Source organism: Melanerpes formicivorus, unplaced genomic scaffold (assembly GCF_026170545.1).
Source record: "Melanerpes formicivorus ecotype bairdi unplaced genomic scaffold, bMelFor1.0.p_v2 SCAF_7, whole genome shotgun sequence".
Classification (NCBI taxonomy): Eukaryota; Metazoa; Chordata; class Aves; order Piciformes; family Picidae; genus Melanerpes; species Melanerpes formicivorus.
The window spans coordinates 25,452,293-25,468,754 of record NW_027142359.1 but is presented as its reverse complement, the minus strand read 5'-3'; the positions used below and the strand labels follow the sequence as shown (position 1 = coordinate 25,468,754).

General features: G+C 51.4%; 1 protein-coding gene across 1 annotated transcript in view; it reads left to right on the top strand.

Annotated features, from left to right (window-relative positions):
- LMX1A (LIM homeobox transcription factor 1 alpha) overlaps window positions 1–11,184 on the top strand; it is a 45,269-nt gene extending 34,085 nt beyond the window's left edge. The window contains exons 4-9 of the mRNA XM_068141508.1: window positions 3,242–3,474; window positions 8,264–8,433; window positions 8,576–8,653; window positions 8,742–8,811; window positions 8,932–9,102; window positions 9,333–11,184. Coding sequence (XP_067997609.1) covers window positions 3,242–3,474; window positions 8,264–8,433; window positions 8,576–8,653; window positions 8,742–8,811; window positions 8,932–9,102; window positions 9,333–9,493 — 883 coding nt within the window. The 3' untranslated portion in view covers window positions 9,494–11,184. The remainder of the gene's footprint in view (window positions 1–3,241; window positions 3,475–8,263; window positions 8,434–8,575; window positions 8,654–8,741; window positions 8,812–8,931; window positions 9,103–9,332) is intronic.
- Window positions 11,185–16,462: the final 5,278 nt, after the last annotated feature.

Below are 16,462 nucleotides of genomic sequence, written 5' to 3'. Positions count from 1 at the left end.
AGAAGGGAAAATGCCCAACTGGTGTTTCAGCTGGGTTATCTATGCAGGTGTTATCCCTGCTGGAATTATCCTACATGAGGCTACCTGAAAATGGAGTTATTCCTGAGTGGGACGATCTGTGCATGGGGTTATCCGTGCATGGGTTTATTCTTCTGGGGTTATCTGTGTGAGCAGTTACGCACACATGCTCTTTCTCCCCAGTCCATGTGGAGATGCTAGTACTGAGCAGATCTGGTCCACGGCTATAGAGAGCTGAAAAACCAGAGATGTGTTTTTCTCTCCCCTATTACTCTCTGTGGTTGGCTGCAGTTGCTGTGCCTTTGGCTTTTTAGTTCCTAAAATCTGTGGGAGAGATTCTATGGGGATTTTTCTGCATCTCATGTTGCCCTGGGATGGGGGAGTCCCACACAGGGCAGTGACTGCTCCATCTCCATCTCTCAGTGGGGGCTGTTGGGGACTTAGCAGTTTGGAAATAAAGCCATACTTGGCTCACTGACTTTAAGTGTTGAATATTGGGCAGCCATTTACCTAAATCTCACACCTTCCTGTTTTGCAACAGTCTTTGGGCTTAGAAACATCCATCGCTGGCCTGATGCTGCTGAGTCGAACCAGCAAAGGTTTATGGCTCTCTAATCAGTGCCCTGGAAATTGAGATTTTGGGCACATACATTTGTGAAGATTAGATAACAGTAAGGTAATAGCTTATCAATATTTTATTAGTGAGAGCAGTTAGCAATCCCAACAGGTAGGGCTTAAATGTCATTTACACAGGATGGAGAATGTGTTACCAGATGAATACAAATGGCCTCCACTTTGACATAAAAGAGACATAATTAAAGACAAAATGACTGCAGAAATATTAACACAAGCCTGCTTTCCTCTGTGCTGGAACAAGAGGGAAAAAAATGACCCTTCAGCAGAGATGCTTTCAAGGGAATATACATACCTCTCCTCTCAGGGCAGTCACAGAGACATACATCTTTGAGACAGACAGTTGGATGTAAACCTGGGAAATTAAAGTTGGATGTAGAGAAACAAAAGCCACTAACAGCATTCTCTGGAATTAAAAAACTCCCTGACCTCCACCTTTTATTTGATGATTTTCTGCTTTCTGTAGTGATGATAGTGGTTTCTAAAAGCTGTATAGCCTCCCTCACCTACTTCTTGGGGGATGCTATAATTTGCTGAGAGTGCCCAGGATTTGACTGGCATGGGGAGAACTGTGCAACCCATCCCTTTGGGAAAAGCTGTAAGTGAGCTGGCATAGCCCACATGCTGGCATGAAGCATGTGCAAGAGGACCCCAACGTGGGAAGGAGCTGAAGACAATGAAATGGGCTACATTTGGGAGCCCTATTCCCAACTCTTCATGCCCTTGACACCCAGCCACAAAGGCTGGCAGGCACTGTTGGTGGGTGGCATGTCTGGCGGGCAGATGTTTGACTCTGGAGCTTGGTGTAACTAAAGCAGTGAAAGAAAAAGTGAAATGAAGCCAGGCTGGGGTTTCTTGGGAGCAGGGGTCACACCTGGGCTGCAGTAAGGAACTGGGAACTTCTGTTCATCTGCAGCTCTGATGTGATGGGTGCCTTCTTCTTGGGAGCTACCTCTAGGGCACAAAGCCACACATGCGCCTAGCTCTGTCCCCATCTCATTGTTTTATGGGCTATTGGGCTCATCACAAAACCCATTTTTCAATTATCCCTGTTTGCTGATGGTTTTGCTGCGAGGGTTTTGCATGCATCTGGTCCTCTCTTTGTTGGAATGGGGCTGACTCAACACTTTTTCACTTCCTCTGTGTGTTTTTTGTAACAGCTCTAAAAAGGAGAAAGAATTGAAAGCCCACTGGTGGCTGCAGGGTTGCCCTTCCCCTCCCCATCCCCACAGACCCCTGGCCCCAAATGTCTTCCCTGGGGATGATACATGGAATGGGGATCACAGTGGTAGGAGCTATATGGGGCTGGTGGAAGGCTGGATACTGTGCTCCCCACGCAGGTCCCTGGGGCATCCCTGGGGCTGGGACACGGGTGATGCTCGGAGATAACCTCTGCAGGATGTGTGCCGACTTCTGCCTTCTCTTTCTGGGCCAAAGTCATGAAGACAGGGGAATAATAATGTCCAGTTCCCACAGACATTCAGGAGGAGGCTGGGTAAGCAGTGATTTTTTTTCTTCATAGGGCCCAAGCCAACACTACAGATATCTGAGGGTCAGAAAGAGCATCTGGTTTAGTACCTTCAAAGATCTGTATCGGGGAAAACATCTTGTTCACCAAAAGCCCAGCCCAGAGTTCAGCTCCAGGTGCCTCCAAGTCCTCTCAAGCCAACACTGATGCCATTGCCTCCACTCTGCTCACCTCAGTGTCCCTGACTGTCATGCTACTCAGCTTCACAGTGAGGACATTTAAAGTCAGAGAAAGAAAAGCTGTGTTTTACCCAAAAGTGTTATTGCTGTGTCTTTATTATTAACAGCACCTAAGAACAATGCCAGTGAGGACTCTACAATTAGGGATGCTTCAAACACTGTCACATCAATGCCAAGAAACAAGTCGAGCTTTTTCTTCTCCTTTTGACACAACAAGTCTTCAGTCTATCAGCAGCCTCAACTTAATTTGATGGCATGGAGTTTTTTGCAATGTATTGGACATTTATGACGTGTTTGGCAGCCAGGAATGTGGCTGTTCCAATGAACTAAGCCAGAGGGGTGGGGTGCTTTGTGGGTGACCATCAGCACGGGTGCTTTTTGCATGTGCTTGCTGAGAGGCATGGATGAGTTTGCTGGCCCCACTGTCATCTCCAGCATCTCCTTATATCCAGGTGGGAGCCAGATGCAGATGGACACTTAGGCTTGGCTTGATAAAACTCATACAAATGTAGTAAATCTTGGGGTGCTGGTAGCTGGGCTATTGGGTTCGTAAGCCTCTTTGCTTTTCACCCAGAGTGTCTTGACTTTGGGATCTTTGTCCTTTAACCACATCCGTGGTAAGAACATGGTAACAGATCAACCAAAAATACCGAAGCTCACCCAGAGACAGCATGCCCCACGGTCACAGGGCAAGCTAGCAGCACACACTGTCACTGTGGGATGTCAGCACCATGGTGCTCAATGCAATCACAGCACCAGCAAGGTGCCAATACCTGCCTCCCACCTAGGGTGCAACGTCCCTTGTCCCCCGTGCCATGCCACCTGCCAGGTACAGCCATGGTGCTGCCAGGTGTCCCATCAAGGTCTCCTCTTGCTCCCCCAGGCTCTTTGCAGTGAAGTGTGCCGGGTGCCTGGAGGCCATCGCGCCCAGCGAGCTGGTGATGCGTGCCCAGAAGAGTGTCTACCACCTGCGGTGCTTCTGCTGCTGCGTCTGCGAGCGGCGCCTGCAGAAGGGTGACGAGTTTGTGCTGAAGGAAGGGCAGCTCCTCTGTAAGGGCGACTACGAGAAGGAGCGGGAGCTGCTGAGCTTGGTGAGCCCGGCTCTGTCGGATTCTGGTAAGGGGCCGCCCGTGCTCGGCGTCTCCCTGGCTGGTCCTACCCTGAGGCCCCAGCGACTGTGGTGGGGTCTAGAGGCAAGGTTTGGGCTCGATGCCTTAAGCATCAACAGGAAAAATTCTCTAAACACTGTTGCATTCTCCAACCTTGGTGGCAAGGGTATGAGCAGGGACCTCAGCAGCAGAGGGGCTGCAGGGGTGGAGGATGCTCTGGAAAGACAGAGTGCAAGAAGTGAGCCACTTCTGTGGCCACCCTTTTTCATAGCAAAGGGAAACTGAGACATGGGACTAAGACATGTGCTGGCAGCAGGGAGCCTGCAAATCTTGTGCCCTCAGAAGATTCCCAGGTGGCTGATGGCCAGACCAGACTGCAGACCCAGCATGGTGACACTCTGAGGACACCACAGAGCCAAGGGGGGCTACAAGAGGGGTGGCACCATGGCTAGAGGTAATCAAGGGGATGGCATCCCGCTGCAGGCAGGGAGTCATTGCTGGGTCAGGTTACCCAGAGCATCAGAGCAACATTAAAATATCTATCTACAGTCAATGCAAATCAAATCTGAATGTTTCCCAGGATGACAAATTTAGTAAGAAAGCCCAGCAATGTGGGCTGGGGGGGAGGGGGCAGTTGGAAATGATCTGCTGGCAGAAATCTTTGTGTTAACATCATCCTCACAGAGCCCAGCTCCACTCAAGACTGTCCAGCTCCATGCCATGTCCCTGGGTCTTCTCAAACAGCAGCATCAGGGGAAGATCTGTTCTGTGGGGAGAATGATTTTCCATGCTCAGGGAAGGGGTGTGAGAAGCCTGTCTGGTCCCTGCTACAGCCAAGCACTGGATTAAAAGACCAACACAGAAATCAGCATTATAGCTCATTAAGGATGGGGTTGTTGGGGTGTGAAGCAGGGCAGGTGATTGACATGGCAAAGCCTGGTGCTCAGCACCGGGCAATGCTGCAGCTGGGAGAAGGTGCATGGGAGATCAGAGACGGTTTTAGTGGAGATGGAGCAAAAGTTGCCCAAAGCCTCTCTTTCTCTTTAGTGTGGTGCTCCCCTGCAGCAAGAGCTTGGCTGGTTTGCAGCGCTGCCTGTGCCTGGCTCTGTCCAAGCTCTGCAACCCCTCTTGCTCGACAGAAAAAAATCCTCTCCCCAAACAGCAGTAATGAGATTTAAAAACTAAAGAGTGAGGCCATGGGAGGAGGTGGCTGGAGTGGGATGGTGAGTGATGGTCCAACACTTGAGGAGCTGGAGAGGCAGGAAAGCAGACAGATCCAACACACTGGTGCTGGCTCTTGTCTTAGCCCTGGGAAAGTCCTTAGCTGATTGAAGAATTATTATTTTTTCCTTCTGGGATGTGCAAACTCTTTCAGTTAAAATAGGAATCACTGAGGAGATGTCATGCAGGAAAATAAGTGAGTTGGCCACAACGGTTTGGAATTATTCCTAGTAGAGGAAAAGGGCAGTTTGGGAAAGGTTGGGGAGCGTTTCCTCCCTAGCGACTAATTGGCCTGTGGTCCAGCCCTGCTGCCAGGGGCTCTGGCCAAACCAAGAGCTTCAACTTCAAATCCTCATGGGGAAAGACTTATTTTGGTGGAAACTCCAGCTGAGGCCTGAGGGATGCAAAAGGCTAGTGTAGGGGTCAAAAAGGCATGGCAACTCCTTGATTGGTTGGAAACCTGACTCAAAGCCCCTAGCAGCCCCTGACCTAGGCAAGTTTCAGCCCTTCCCATCTCCCTACAGAGTGCATAGTTTAGCCCTATCGCTGTCCCCACCAGGTTTTGGTTGCCACCAGTAATTTATCTTGGGATGTCATATCACTCTGGAGAAAATAGCATGGTAGGGGTCAGTCTAGGTGCATTTCCCACATGGATGCTTATCATGATACAGTTTTTCTCCATCCTAGACACCACACCACCATGCCAGAGGATGCACTGAGGTGTCCCCAGTCTGGCACTAGTCCTGCATGCTCTTAAGAATCATAGAGTCGCTAAGGCTGAAAAAGACCTCTAAGGTCATTAAGTCCAACCCTCAGCTCAACAGTACCATGACCGCTAAACCATGTCCCAAAGTACCATGTCATAGAATCACTAAGGTTGGAAAAGACCTCTAAGATCAGGAGGTGTCCCCGCTCACTGCAGGGCAGTTGGACAACTTGACCTTTGAGGGCCCCTTCCAACCCAATAAAGTCTGTGAATCATCAAGCCCGAACTTGATCGTCAACCCAACACCACAACACCACGTCCCTCCACCAGCAGCATGCGATCTGCTTGTTCAGCTTCTCCCCTGTCCCCCCCTCACTGCTTTGAAGCCCCCCCCCCCCCCAGGCCCCCCTCTCTCTCCCCCGGCTGCCGCGCACCAAAGGCCACTTTATGAGAAAGTGCAGATAAAAAGCGAGCCATATGTTGTCTGTAATCTCCCAAACCCTCGCTTCAATTACTGCCTCCCCCGCGCCTCCGCCGCCCAGCCTGAGTAAACAAGCCCCTCTGAAAGAGGACCCCATTTTCCAATTAAAAGCGTCCTAACGTTTCTCCTCTCCCTAAATCCTCCTGAGCGAGGAATGTCCTGGCCCCAGCGATGGGACGCGGGCTCTGCGGGTCGGGCCGAGGGCACGCCGCACAATATCCGTCGCCCCAGCCCCTTCCCAGGTGACGTCAGGGGCAGCCCCAGACACTCATTAATTTCTCCCCCCTCCTTGGTGGGGAAAGGCTTGAAAGGGAGAGTTAATTAAAAGTAATACCCCGCCAAATCCGGCTTCACTTTTCCTTCTTTCCCTTTGACACTGGGAGGGATTTGGGGAGCAGGTGTTGGAGGGGAGGGCTTAAGAGGGGGGCTGCTCTGAGTGGGTTTTTCTCCTTGGTGTGGGTTTGGAGCATCATTTGTTTGACGGAGTCCATAAGCCTCTGGCTTCCCCATGTTGGGCTTTGCCTGTCCCAAACTGGAGGGGACTGAGATGCTCACCTCATGTTAGGGTAGGAAGGGGTTCAGGCATTGAAATGTCTCTATTGATTGACAGTCGTCCTCCCAACATTTGTAAAAATCTCTACCCTTCCAGTAAAGTGAATTCTCTCAGGTTGCAGGGAAGTAGGTGGCCCCATGAAGCAGAGATTCTGCTTTTGCTGACATTGAGAAGTAGGCAGAAGCAACTACTGCCCAGCCCCATGAACCATCAGAGACTCCACACCTTGGGGTCCTCACTGTTAGGACCCTCAGACTTACTGCATTGCTATGTCCTTGCACCAGCACATGCAAGAAAGCAGCAGTTTGCCTTTCCCATCGCTGTTGCTGCTACCATAGGCTTGCTGCGGCGGAGCAGCACTTGCCATGAGTGAGCAGCAGAAAAGCTCTAGCTCCCAGGACACAACACAAAACTTCAGACTCTTTGGAGATCACCAGTGTGAAAGTTTCTCCCTGTCCCAGTTTTCCCATCCCTTGCTATAGGGAAGATCTCTATATTGGTGGTGAGCCCAGGAGAGAGCCCAGCAGCACAGAAGGAAACGGTAACTGGTACCTGTGAGCATCCTTGCTCCTCTGCTGGGATAATTCCCTCCCCTCACCCCAGGGATCTGCTCCTGCCTTTTCCTATTCCCGGCTGGCCTGCCATTGGATTTGGACTTTCCTAATGTGTGTGATCCATGATGAGTTCTTGTGATGGGGTCCTAACTGACCTGTTTTTGCCATGAATTACTCTGAGCCAGGCTCACACACCTTTGGGCATCCCCATCTCCCAGATATGCAGCAGCTCCTGGATGGGAGTGCAGCCTTGCAATCTGCATCAAACCAGCACCTCAGCTCCATTACCAGTTCCCAAATGGTTGGTGGAGAAGTTTTCTGGAAAAGGCTGTAAGTGGTTTGTGGGAAGGACCTGTGCTGTCAGACCTGCATTACAGCCCTCCCACATCCATCTGAGCAAGAAAGGTCATCAACATGGTGGTGATGCAATAAATGAGGAGGTTTGGTAAGAGGAAGAACAATGCTGCCTGCTCTCCCAGAGCATCTTCTGCCTGATGGCCCCAAGCAACAAAGCATCAGGGAAAGACACACTAGCGCCTGGGAACATAATGGAACAGCACATTGCAGCACCCAAGGGGTGAAGCTTGAAGCAGCCTGGGCTTCTGTCCAGGGAGATGTAAAACTCAATGGAAGGGAGAAAATATAGGCAAAAAAAGTGCCCCTTATATTTGTGATTAAAAGTCTGTGCTCTAAATGGAGTTGAGCTCCATGATAGGACAAATCAGGAGGAGTTGGTGAGCTCTTGGCTAGCACATTGCCCTCTCTGAGCATCTCTCTCTGCCCTGACCTCCACCGGGCTGGGCTGTCTGGGCAGAGGGACCAGATGCCTAGTCCCCAGCTGGGCTGGAGGACAGCCCCAGGGACACAGAGGTCCTCAATAGCTGCTGTCCCACCACATGAATCTAAGCTGCAGGTTGCTGTCCAGATACGGCCCCAGCTGTGGTCTGGCAGGAAATCCATGTGGAGCAGGCAGAGATTTGGGTCTGATGAAGGGAAAATCAGGTGTCCCACGGTTTCGCATTGCAGCTGCTCAGACTGTTGGGGAAAAGAAGAATCAAAAAGCGTATCTGCTGTCTGAGCAACCATAAACTATGTGCCACAGCACCTCTCCCCACCTCTGAGCTGCCGTGGAGTTGCCAGCCCCAAGCCTCAGCTCCTCACACTTACTAGTTCTGCCAACATCAGCTTGTTTTCAGTCCCTCAGATTGTTTTGGACATGCTGGAAAATGATGTGCACTATCTGTTGCCTGTAAAGGACCTGCTTTGGTTTTCTCCCCTTAGGCAAAAGCGATGATGAGGACAGCATCTGCAAAATGGGCCAAGCCTCAGGGAAGGGCACTGAGGATGGGAAGGATCACAAGCGGCCCAAGAGACCCCGGACAATCCTGACCACACAGCAGCGGAGAGCATTCAAGGCATCATTTGAGGTCTCCTCCAAGCCCTGCAGGAAGGTATGGGAGAAGGTCCCATCCTCAACCATGTCCAGCTCTTGGGGATACCCTGGATGCTGGGGAAGGACTTGCCCCAGTTTCTTTGTCCCCTCCTAAAGTGCCCCAGAAAGCTGAGTTGGGCCACTGTCATTATTTCCCCAAGGTGCGGGAGACACTGGCAGCCGAGACAGGGCTCAGCGTCCGTGTGGTGCAGGTCTGGTTTCAGAACCAGCGAGCAAAGGTGGGTACCAGGGGCTGGGGCTCTCCTCCCTCTGTGATTTGGCTGGGAGATGGTTTCACCCCATTTTTAACTCCTCTTCTTTGGCCAGATGAAGAAGCTTGCCAGGAGGCAGCAGCAGCAGCAACAGGATCAGCAAAATACACAGCGACTGAGCTCAGGTACCGCTCTGGCACACAGCTTCCCCCATCCTCAACGTTGGAGCCATCTCAGGGCTTCCCAAAGGACCCCCCCAAAATGCAGCAGCCTAACTGTGCCAATGACTTGCTCTTATCTTCCAGCCCAGACGAATGGCAGTGGCAGCACTGGCCTGGAGGGGATGCTGAACCCCTACACCACTCTGCCACCCCCCCAGCAGCTACTGGGCATGGAGCAAAGTGTCTACAGCTCCGATCCCTTCCGGCAAGGGCTCACCCCGCCCCAGATGCCCGGAGACCACATGCATCCTTACGGTAAGGCTTCCGGGTTGCCTCTTGCCTTCTCCCCTTTGAAGAGATGCTGGGATGTATTGGTGGTGCTGTGTGGTGGGGGCATGCTTGAGGGTGCAGTGATTTCTGGGAAGACAGTGGTCCCCTCACTCCTGAATACTTACACTGCAAAAGGCAGGAGTGCTGGGCACTGTCAAGGTACTGGAAGAGAAAGAAAGCTCTGAAGTTCTTCTACACTTTCCCTGCTTCCCAAGGTGCTGAGCCCCTCTTCCACGACTTGGATAGTGATGATACCTCACTGAGCAACCTGGGCGACTGCTTCCTTGCCACGGCAGATGCGGGACCGCTCCAGGCACGAGTGGGGAACCCCATCGACCACCTCTACTCCATGCAGAACTCCTACTTCACCTCCTGAGTACGGAGTGGTCCCCGGCACGGGGCAGCCGATGCAACTGCGCTGCCCCAGGAGGGGCTCCCGAGCCTGCGGGGTTGGGAGGGAGAGAGGAGAGACACTGCTGGGATGCTGTCAAACAATATGTTGTAGCTTGGGATTCCCAAGGAGCGAGTTAAGTTATGGGTTGCATAGTTTCATGTTTCTCTTAGGAGCCTAGGATTAGGGACAGGAGTGGTTTTTGCAGCTGGCTGGTGGATTTTCAAATTTCAAGCGGGGAACCAAATTTCTCATTTCGACAGGGCAAAAGGCGTGGGGAGGGCAAAAGGCGTGGGGAGGGGAAAACCCCTTCCCGAGGGAGGATCCTGGAGCCCTGCCCCTTCCACGCCGCCTTCAGTAGGAGCGGTGGAAAGAGCAAATTGCTGATCTTCACAGGGGGAGCCCTGGGCACCAGCCGGGCTTTGAAATTTGAAAAGCTGAAAACGCTTGTGGGGAAACGCAGGGAAAACTTTGCCGCAGGCTTTTCCCTCTGCTCCCTCCAGCAGCCGGAGCGCTTTGCTGTTTAAACAGAGGGACTTTTAAGATAGATGTTCCCATGCGAATCTAGAAAGCTAGAAACCCCTAACGTCTTCCCCGTCCTCGGGGGCCACGTGTGTGTATGTGTGTGTGTGTGGGCACGCAGGGGGGGGGTGTGCGTGTGCCCAGCCGTGGGGCTGTGGGTGATGTACCTGCACAGCCACGCCCGCCAGATTGTATCAACAAAGTTTATTTCTAAGTCTATCAGAAATTTACTGTACAGCAAAAGTAACTTTATTTTCAGCGTGAACCATATTTAAGGAAATACTCAGTGCACTTAAGTTATAAGATGAAATAATTTACTTTTTATAAAGGTTATGTTTAAGTTGCAAAAGCCCAGTGGCAGGGAAGGAACATCAGTTTGGTTTGGGGTTGGGTTGGTGCTTTTCTTTTTGGTGCTCTCAGGGTGCCCTGCTGGTTTTGAGGTGCTGTTGTAACACAAAGCAGGACTGGCTCCAGGGACCTGTTCCTCCACCAGCAGACCCATGGGGACAGCATGGTGGCCAGGTCCTGTCCCCACAACAGGACATGTCCAGGAGGTCATTGTGAAGTGGACAATGCTGCTGGAGCTGGTAGGCATCCTGGCACACAGAGGCTCGGCCATGCTTCTCTGCATCACCTCTCTCCTTCCCCGCGGCAGCACCCAGCCTGCCTCTGCCAGGGACCCCATATAGTACCCTCAAATATGGGTGCTAGACTGGTGTGACCTGCTGTCCAGGCTCTGGAAAACACCACAGCCCCTCAGACAAATAAGAAAGGAGGGAAAGCCCTGCATTTCCCACCCTGTGCTCAGGTTCATCCTCGCCAGAGCTGCGGGAACCTGGGGAAAGCTCTCCTTAGGGTTGAGCCTTCAGCTGACCCTCACCTCATCCCCACTCTCATTTTCATGCGTTGTGTCCTTTTGTGCTGCTGTTCACAAATGATGTGAGTGATAACCTGTAAAGTCATGCAAGTGACTGTGAGGCTCAAAACATTGGCTCATGGCCACCGTAAGATCTGACACTGAATGTAGCTGGGTCTGGAGATGGCTGACCTGGCAGGAGATGCTGACACACTGTCAGAAATCAAGTACCAAGATGAAATTAAAAAGACAAAAAAAAATCTCTGGAAAAAAATAAGTAATAAAAGCTTGGTCTTTTCTTGTGTGCATTGTCCTCTTCACTTGGAGAGGGAAGGCTTTGATTCATCTCTAAAGTCAGCAAGGAGTTGGGTATGGTATAGTGGGGCTATAGGGAAAGTTTCTGCTCCTTAGCTTTTCAATATGAAATATTCTTTGGTCCAGCACTAACTGGCCCTTGATGGTCCTCCACGGCCAATAGGAAGATAGTGAAAGATCTGGAAAGCTACACATCTATCTTCAGCTCCAGATGAGATGGGAGTGAGGGGCTTGCTGAGGTTCTCCACTGAGCACAGGAGGGCTGTGCAGGACTGGCTCAGTTGTGAGCTGGTTCTGCTACAAATGTCTACAAGTTGGTTGTTGCAGAAATGACTCCCAGCCAAAAGGACAAAAGAGAAAGGGAGGCCAAACACGTGGTCAGCCCTCTTCACAACAAGAGCAGTTCTCTGGGGCCATCTCTCTTCATGGGTTCACCTGTGTTTGTATCACCAGGAAATTCTGCTTCATGTTACACTAGCCCAGAGTGCTCTTAGCATTGAAGGAGACCTGGAGAAGCCAGGACAGTCAGCTTATTAGCAAAACTTTTTCCCAGTCATGAGCTCTTGGTTGAAAACACCCTGCAGACCTCATTGGTACCTTCACTTACCTGACTGCCATCTCAGCTCACTGAACAGAGCATGGCTGGGAGGCCTTTGTCCTTCTCCAGGGCAAATGGATTGCAGAAGTGGGAAAACATTTCTACAGGCCATTTCTACACTTATTCCACAAGTGCTCTCACCTGGACTATCCCTTCATCACAAATCCCAATTCCAGGTTAGCACTGCCTAAAAGGTATGGGTGGGTATGTCCCAATAAGAGTTGCTCTCATTACAGTTGCCTGACATGGAGAGGTTCTATGAATATGTGCTGGTGCCACCAAATATGGAATAGGAATCCTCAACTCTTCGTCTTAGGTGTTCAAACCAAGCTGCTCTCCTTCCTGCCCTTCAGTCACTGCTTTGCTGTTCCTGTGTATAAGTCCAACCTGTAGAAAAAAATAATCTGAAATGGTGTGACTGTGGAAAGAAAACCTGTGATTTTTATTTGGTAAGCTGTAGTTTCCTAGGAAGAGCCTGGATTTCTCGGGTTTGTTGGGGTTTTGCGCTGTTTCAGGACAGAAGATCACTGCTCCAGACCATACGAACTGCTACTGCTGCAAAACCCCTCAGCAGCCCCAGCTCAGCAGCGTCTAGTTTGTTCCAGTCACCCAATCATGTCCTGGGACTGGTGCTAGTGAAGCAGAGAGGGTGTGGGCTGGGATGAGGCTGATAGTAACTGCGGGCTGGAGGTGGAATTGTGCTTTGCTTGTGGAAAGTGAGGGAGTTGGTTAATGTGTGTTGTGGAGGAGCTGCTGTGACCCATGAGTCTGGTTTGTAGGATCTGGCTGGAGGCAATGGCTGGGTTAACACCACCCAGGCTTGCAAGAGAAAAGTGGGAGTTTTCATAAATGGTTATTAAAATGGCCTTAAAAATGGCCCTCACTTGGATGCTTTTAAAAACATCATGGTTAAAGTTTATTCTTAAAAAAGGTCTTTTAAAGATAAGGTTTATCCTTGCCACCCACAGCTGTCTGCTGTTTGAATAACGTTCACCTACGTCAGGCTGGCTTTCCATCAGCCTAGCTACCAATTTTTCACTTACCAAATTACTCTCCCTCCAAAATAAAACCCCCAGAAGCCCCCTGTCACACAGAGTGTTTGTCCATGTTTACAACCCCACCAAAATGCAATGACAACACTCTAATAGCGGTGTCTCAAGGCATGTGTGTGGAGATGCATAGTATTACAGTATCACAGTATCACAGTATCACCCAGGTTGGAAAGGACCTCGAGGATCATCGAGTCCAACCTGACACCGCAGACCCCATGACTAGACCATGGCACCAAGTGCCACGTCCAATCTCCCCTTGAACGCCTCCAGGGTCGATGACTCAACCACCTCCCTGGGTAACCCATTCCAATGCCGAATGACTCGCTCGGTGAAGAACTTCCTCCTCACCTCGAGTCTGAACCTCCCCTGGCGCAGCTTGAGACTGTGTCCCCTTGTTCTGGTGCTGGTTGCCTGGGAGAAGAGGCCAACTCCCTCCTGGCTACAACCACCCTTCAGGTAGTTGTAGAGGGCAATAAGGTCACCCCTGAGCCTCCTCTTCTCCAGGCTAAACAATCCCAGCTCCCTCAGCCTCTCCTCATAGGGCTTGTGTTCAAGGCCTCTCACCAGCCTTGTTGCCCTTCTCTGGACACGCTCAAGTGTCTCAATGTCCTTCTTAAACTGAGGAGCCCAGAACTGGACACAGTACTCAAGGTGCGGCCTAACCAGAGCAGAGTACAGGGGCACTATGACCTCCCTGCTCCTGCTGGCCACACTATTCCTAATGCAGGCCAGAATGCTATTGGCCCTCCTGGCCACCTGAGCACACTGCTGGCTCATATTCAGGTGGCTGTCGATCAGCACACCCAGGTCCCTCTCTGTCTGGGAGCTCTCCAGCCACTCCGACCCCAGCCTATAGCTCTGCATGGGATTGCCGTAGCCAAAGTGCAGCACTCGGCACTTGGACTTGTTGAAAGCCATCCCATTGGACTCTGCCCATCTGTCCAGTCGGTCGAGGTCCCTCTGCAGAGCCTTTCTACCCTCTAATTGACTAACATCTGCCCCTAACTTTGTGTCATCTGCAAACTTGCTGATGACTGACTCTACCCCTTCATCCAGATCATCAACGAATATGTTGAAGAGGACAGGGCCCAGCACTGATCCCTGGGGGACACCACTGGTGACTGGCCTCCAGCTGGATGCGGCACCGTTCACGACCACTCTCTGGGCCCGGCCCTCCAGCCAGTTCCTAACCCAGCACAGAGTGTAGTGGTCCAATCCACAGGCTGACAGCTTAGTCAGCAGTTTGCTGTGGGGGACGGTGTCAAAGGCCTTGCTGAAGTCTAGGTAGACCACATCCACAGGCCTCCCCACATCCACCAGGCGGGTCACCTGATCATAGAAAGAGATCAGGTTGGAGAGGCAGGATCTGCCCTTCCTGAATCCATGTTGGCTGGACCTGAGCCCTTGGCCATCCTTCAGGTGCGCAGTTATTGCTGCCAGGATAATCTGCTCCATCACTTTCCCTGGCACTGAGGTCAGGCTGACTGGCCTGTAGTTTCCAGGTTCCTCCATCCGACCCTTCTTGTGGATGGGGACCACGTTGGCCAGTTTCCAGTCATCTGGGACCTCACCAGTGAGCCAGGACTGGAGGAAAATGATGGAGAGTGGCCTAGCTAGCACATCCGCCAGCTCTCTCAGCACCCTAGGATGGATCCCATCTGGTCCCATGGACTTGTGGATATCCAAGTGGCTCAGCAGGTCCCGAACTAACTCCTCATGGATTTCCAGGGTATTACTCTGCTCCCCGACCCCAACGCCCAGCTCCGGAGACCACTCGTCCTGAACTCCTGCCTTGCTGTTAAACATTGAGGTAAAGAAGGTGTTCAGGACCTCAGCTTTATCCTCATCCTCAGTAACTGTGTTCCCCTCCAGGTCCACTAGGGAGTTCAGGTTCTTCCTGCCCTTCTTCTTATTGTTAATATATTTATAAAAATGCTTTTTATTATCTTTGACTGAGGTGGCCAGCTTCAGTTCCAGCTGGGCCTTAGCCTCCCTAATTTTATTCCTACATAATCTAACAGCTTCCTTGAACATACCTCGAGAAGCCTTCCCCTCCTTCCAAAGGTGATACAGCCTCCTCTTCCCCCTTAAATCCTCCAGGAGCTGCTTGCTCATCCAGGCTGGTCGCCTTCCCCGCCGGCTTGCCTTCCGGCACATGGGAACCGCCAATTCCTGTGCCTTCAAGAGCTCCTGTTTGAAGTAGGTCCAACCCTCCTGAACCCCTTGGTTCATGAGGGCTGGTACCCAGGGGACTTTGCAGACAAGTTTTTTAAATAGGCTGAAGTTCGCCCTTCGGAAGTCCAAGGTGGAGGTTCTGTTGGTGCTCCTCCCAATCTCCCTGCATATTGAGAACTTCACTATCTCGTGGTCACTGCACCCTAGGCAGCCTCCCACGATCACATCTCCCACCAGCCCTTCCCTGTTGCAGAACAGCAGGTCAAGCAGAGCCTGTCCCCTGGTAGGCTCGCTTAACAGCTGTGTCAGGAAGCAGTCCTCCATTCGCTCCAGGAATCTTCTGGACTGCCTCCTCCCTGCTGAATTAAGTTCCCAGCAGATATCTGGGAGGTTGAAGTCACCAACAAGGACAAGATCAGATGATCTTGAGACAGCCTCCAGTTGCTTGTAGAACAACTCATCAGCCGCCTCATCCTGGTTGGGTGGTCTGTAACAGATTCCAATCAGGATGTCAGACTTGTTAGGTTGTCCTCTGATTTTGACCCACAGGCTCTCAACTACCTCATCTTCCACCACAAGTTGTGTGGCAGAGATTGACTCTCTAATATACAGAGCCACCCCTCCTCCTCTTCTCCCTCGCCTGTCCCTCCTAAAGAGCCTGTAACCCCCCATTGTAGCACTCCAATCGTGGGTGCTGTCCCACCAAGTTTCTGAGATAGCGACTACATCATAGTCGCCCTGATGGATTAGGACCTCCAACTCCTCTTGCTTGTTGCCCAGGCTGCGTGCATTGGTGTACACGCATCGCAGCTGGGTTCCTGACTTCTCAACTGACCCTACCTTGCGCCCTACTCTTACCTCTGCAGAGGGACCGATTGCCTCACCTTACTGCAGATAGTATATAATTTGAGGGGGAAGGATCAGTATTGTGGAAGGGAGCAGAAGTTTGTCTAGTAAAATCAGCAGAATTTGTGCTTTTGAACCAGTCTTCCTTCTGCAGGTTGGCTGGTGTGCTTGACACCACCCAAACACGAGTCCAGCTAGCAATTGTGCAGTGTGGTAGCAGATGTGGGTCCTCCTGTCATCTGGGTTTCATATTCTGTTGTGCCTTATTTCAGGGTGTGGATGGATCTTGCCAGAGCAAAACTGGCTGGGCCTTATCTTCTGCAGGTGATGGGGTCACTGTGTGGCAGATGACTTCTTGTCAGGCCAGGTGGGTTGTTGGATGCCCCTGGATGGGTGGTGGGTTTGCTACATTTAGGACTGGCCCCCTCAGGCATGCTTTCCTGATGCTGCTTTGCCATACTGTACTCCGTGTCTAAGCCTGCTATCAGCCTGGAGTGTGACTCTCTTAAGACAAATTATATCTTCTTGTCAAAGCCAGGCAGAAAAAGAACAAGGTCTGATGTGAAAACAGGCTCTACCTTGCTCTCCAA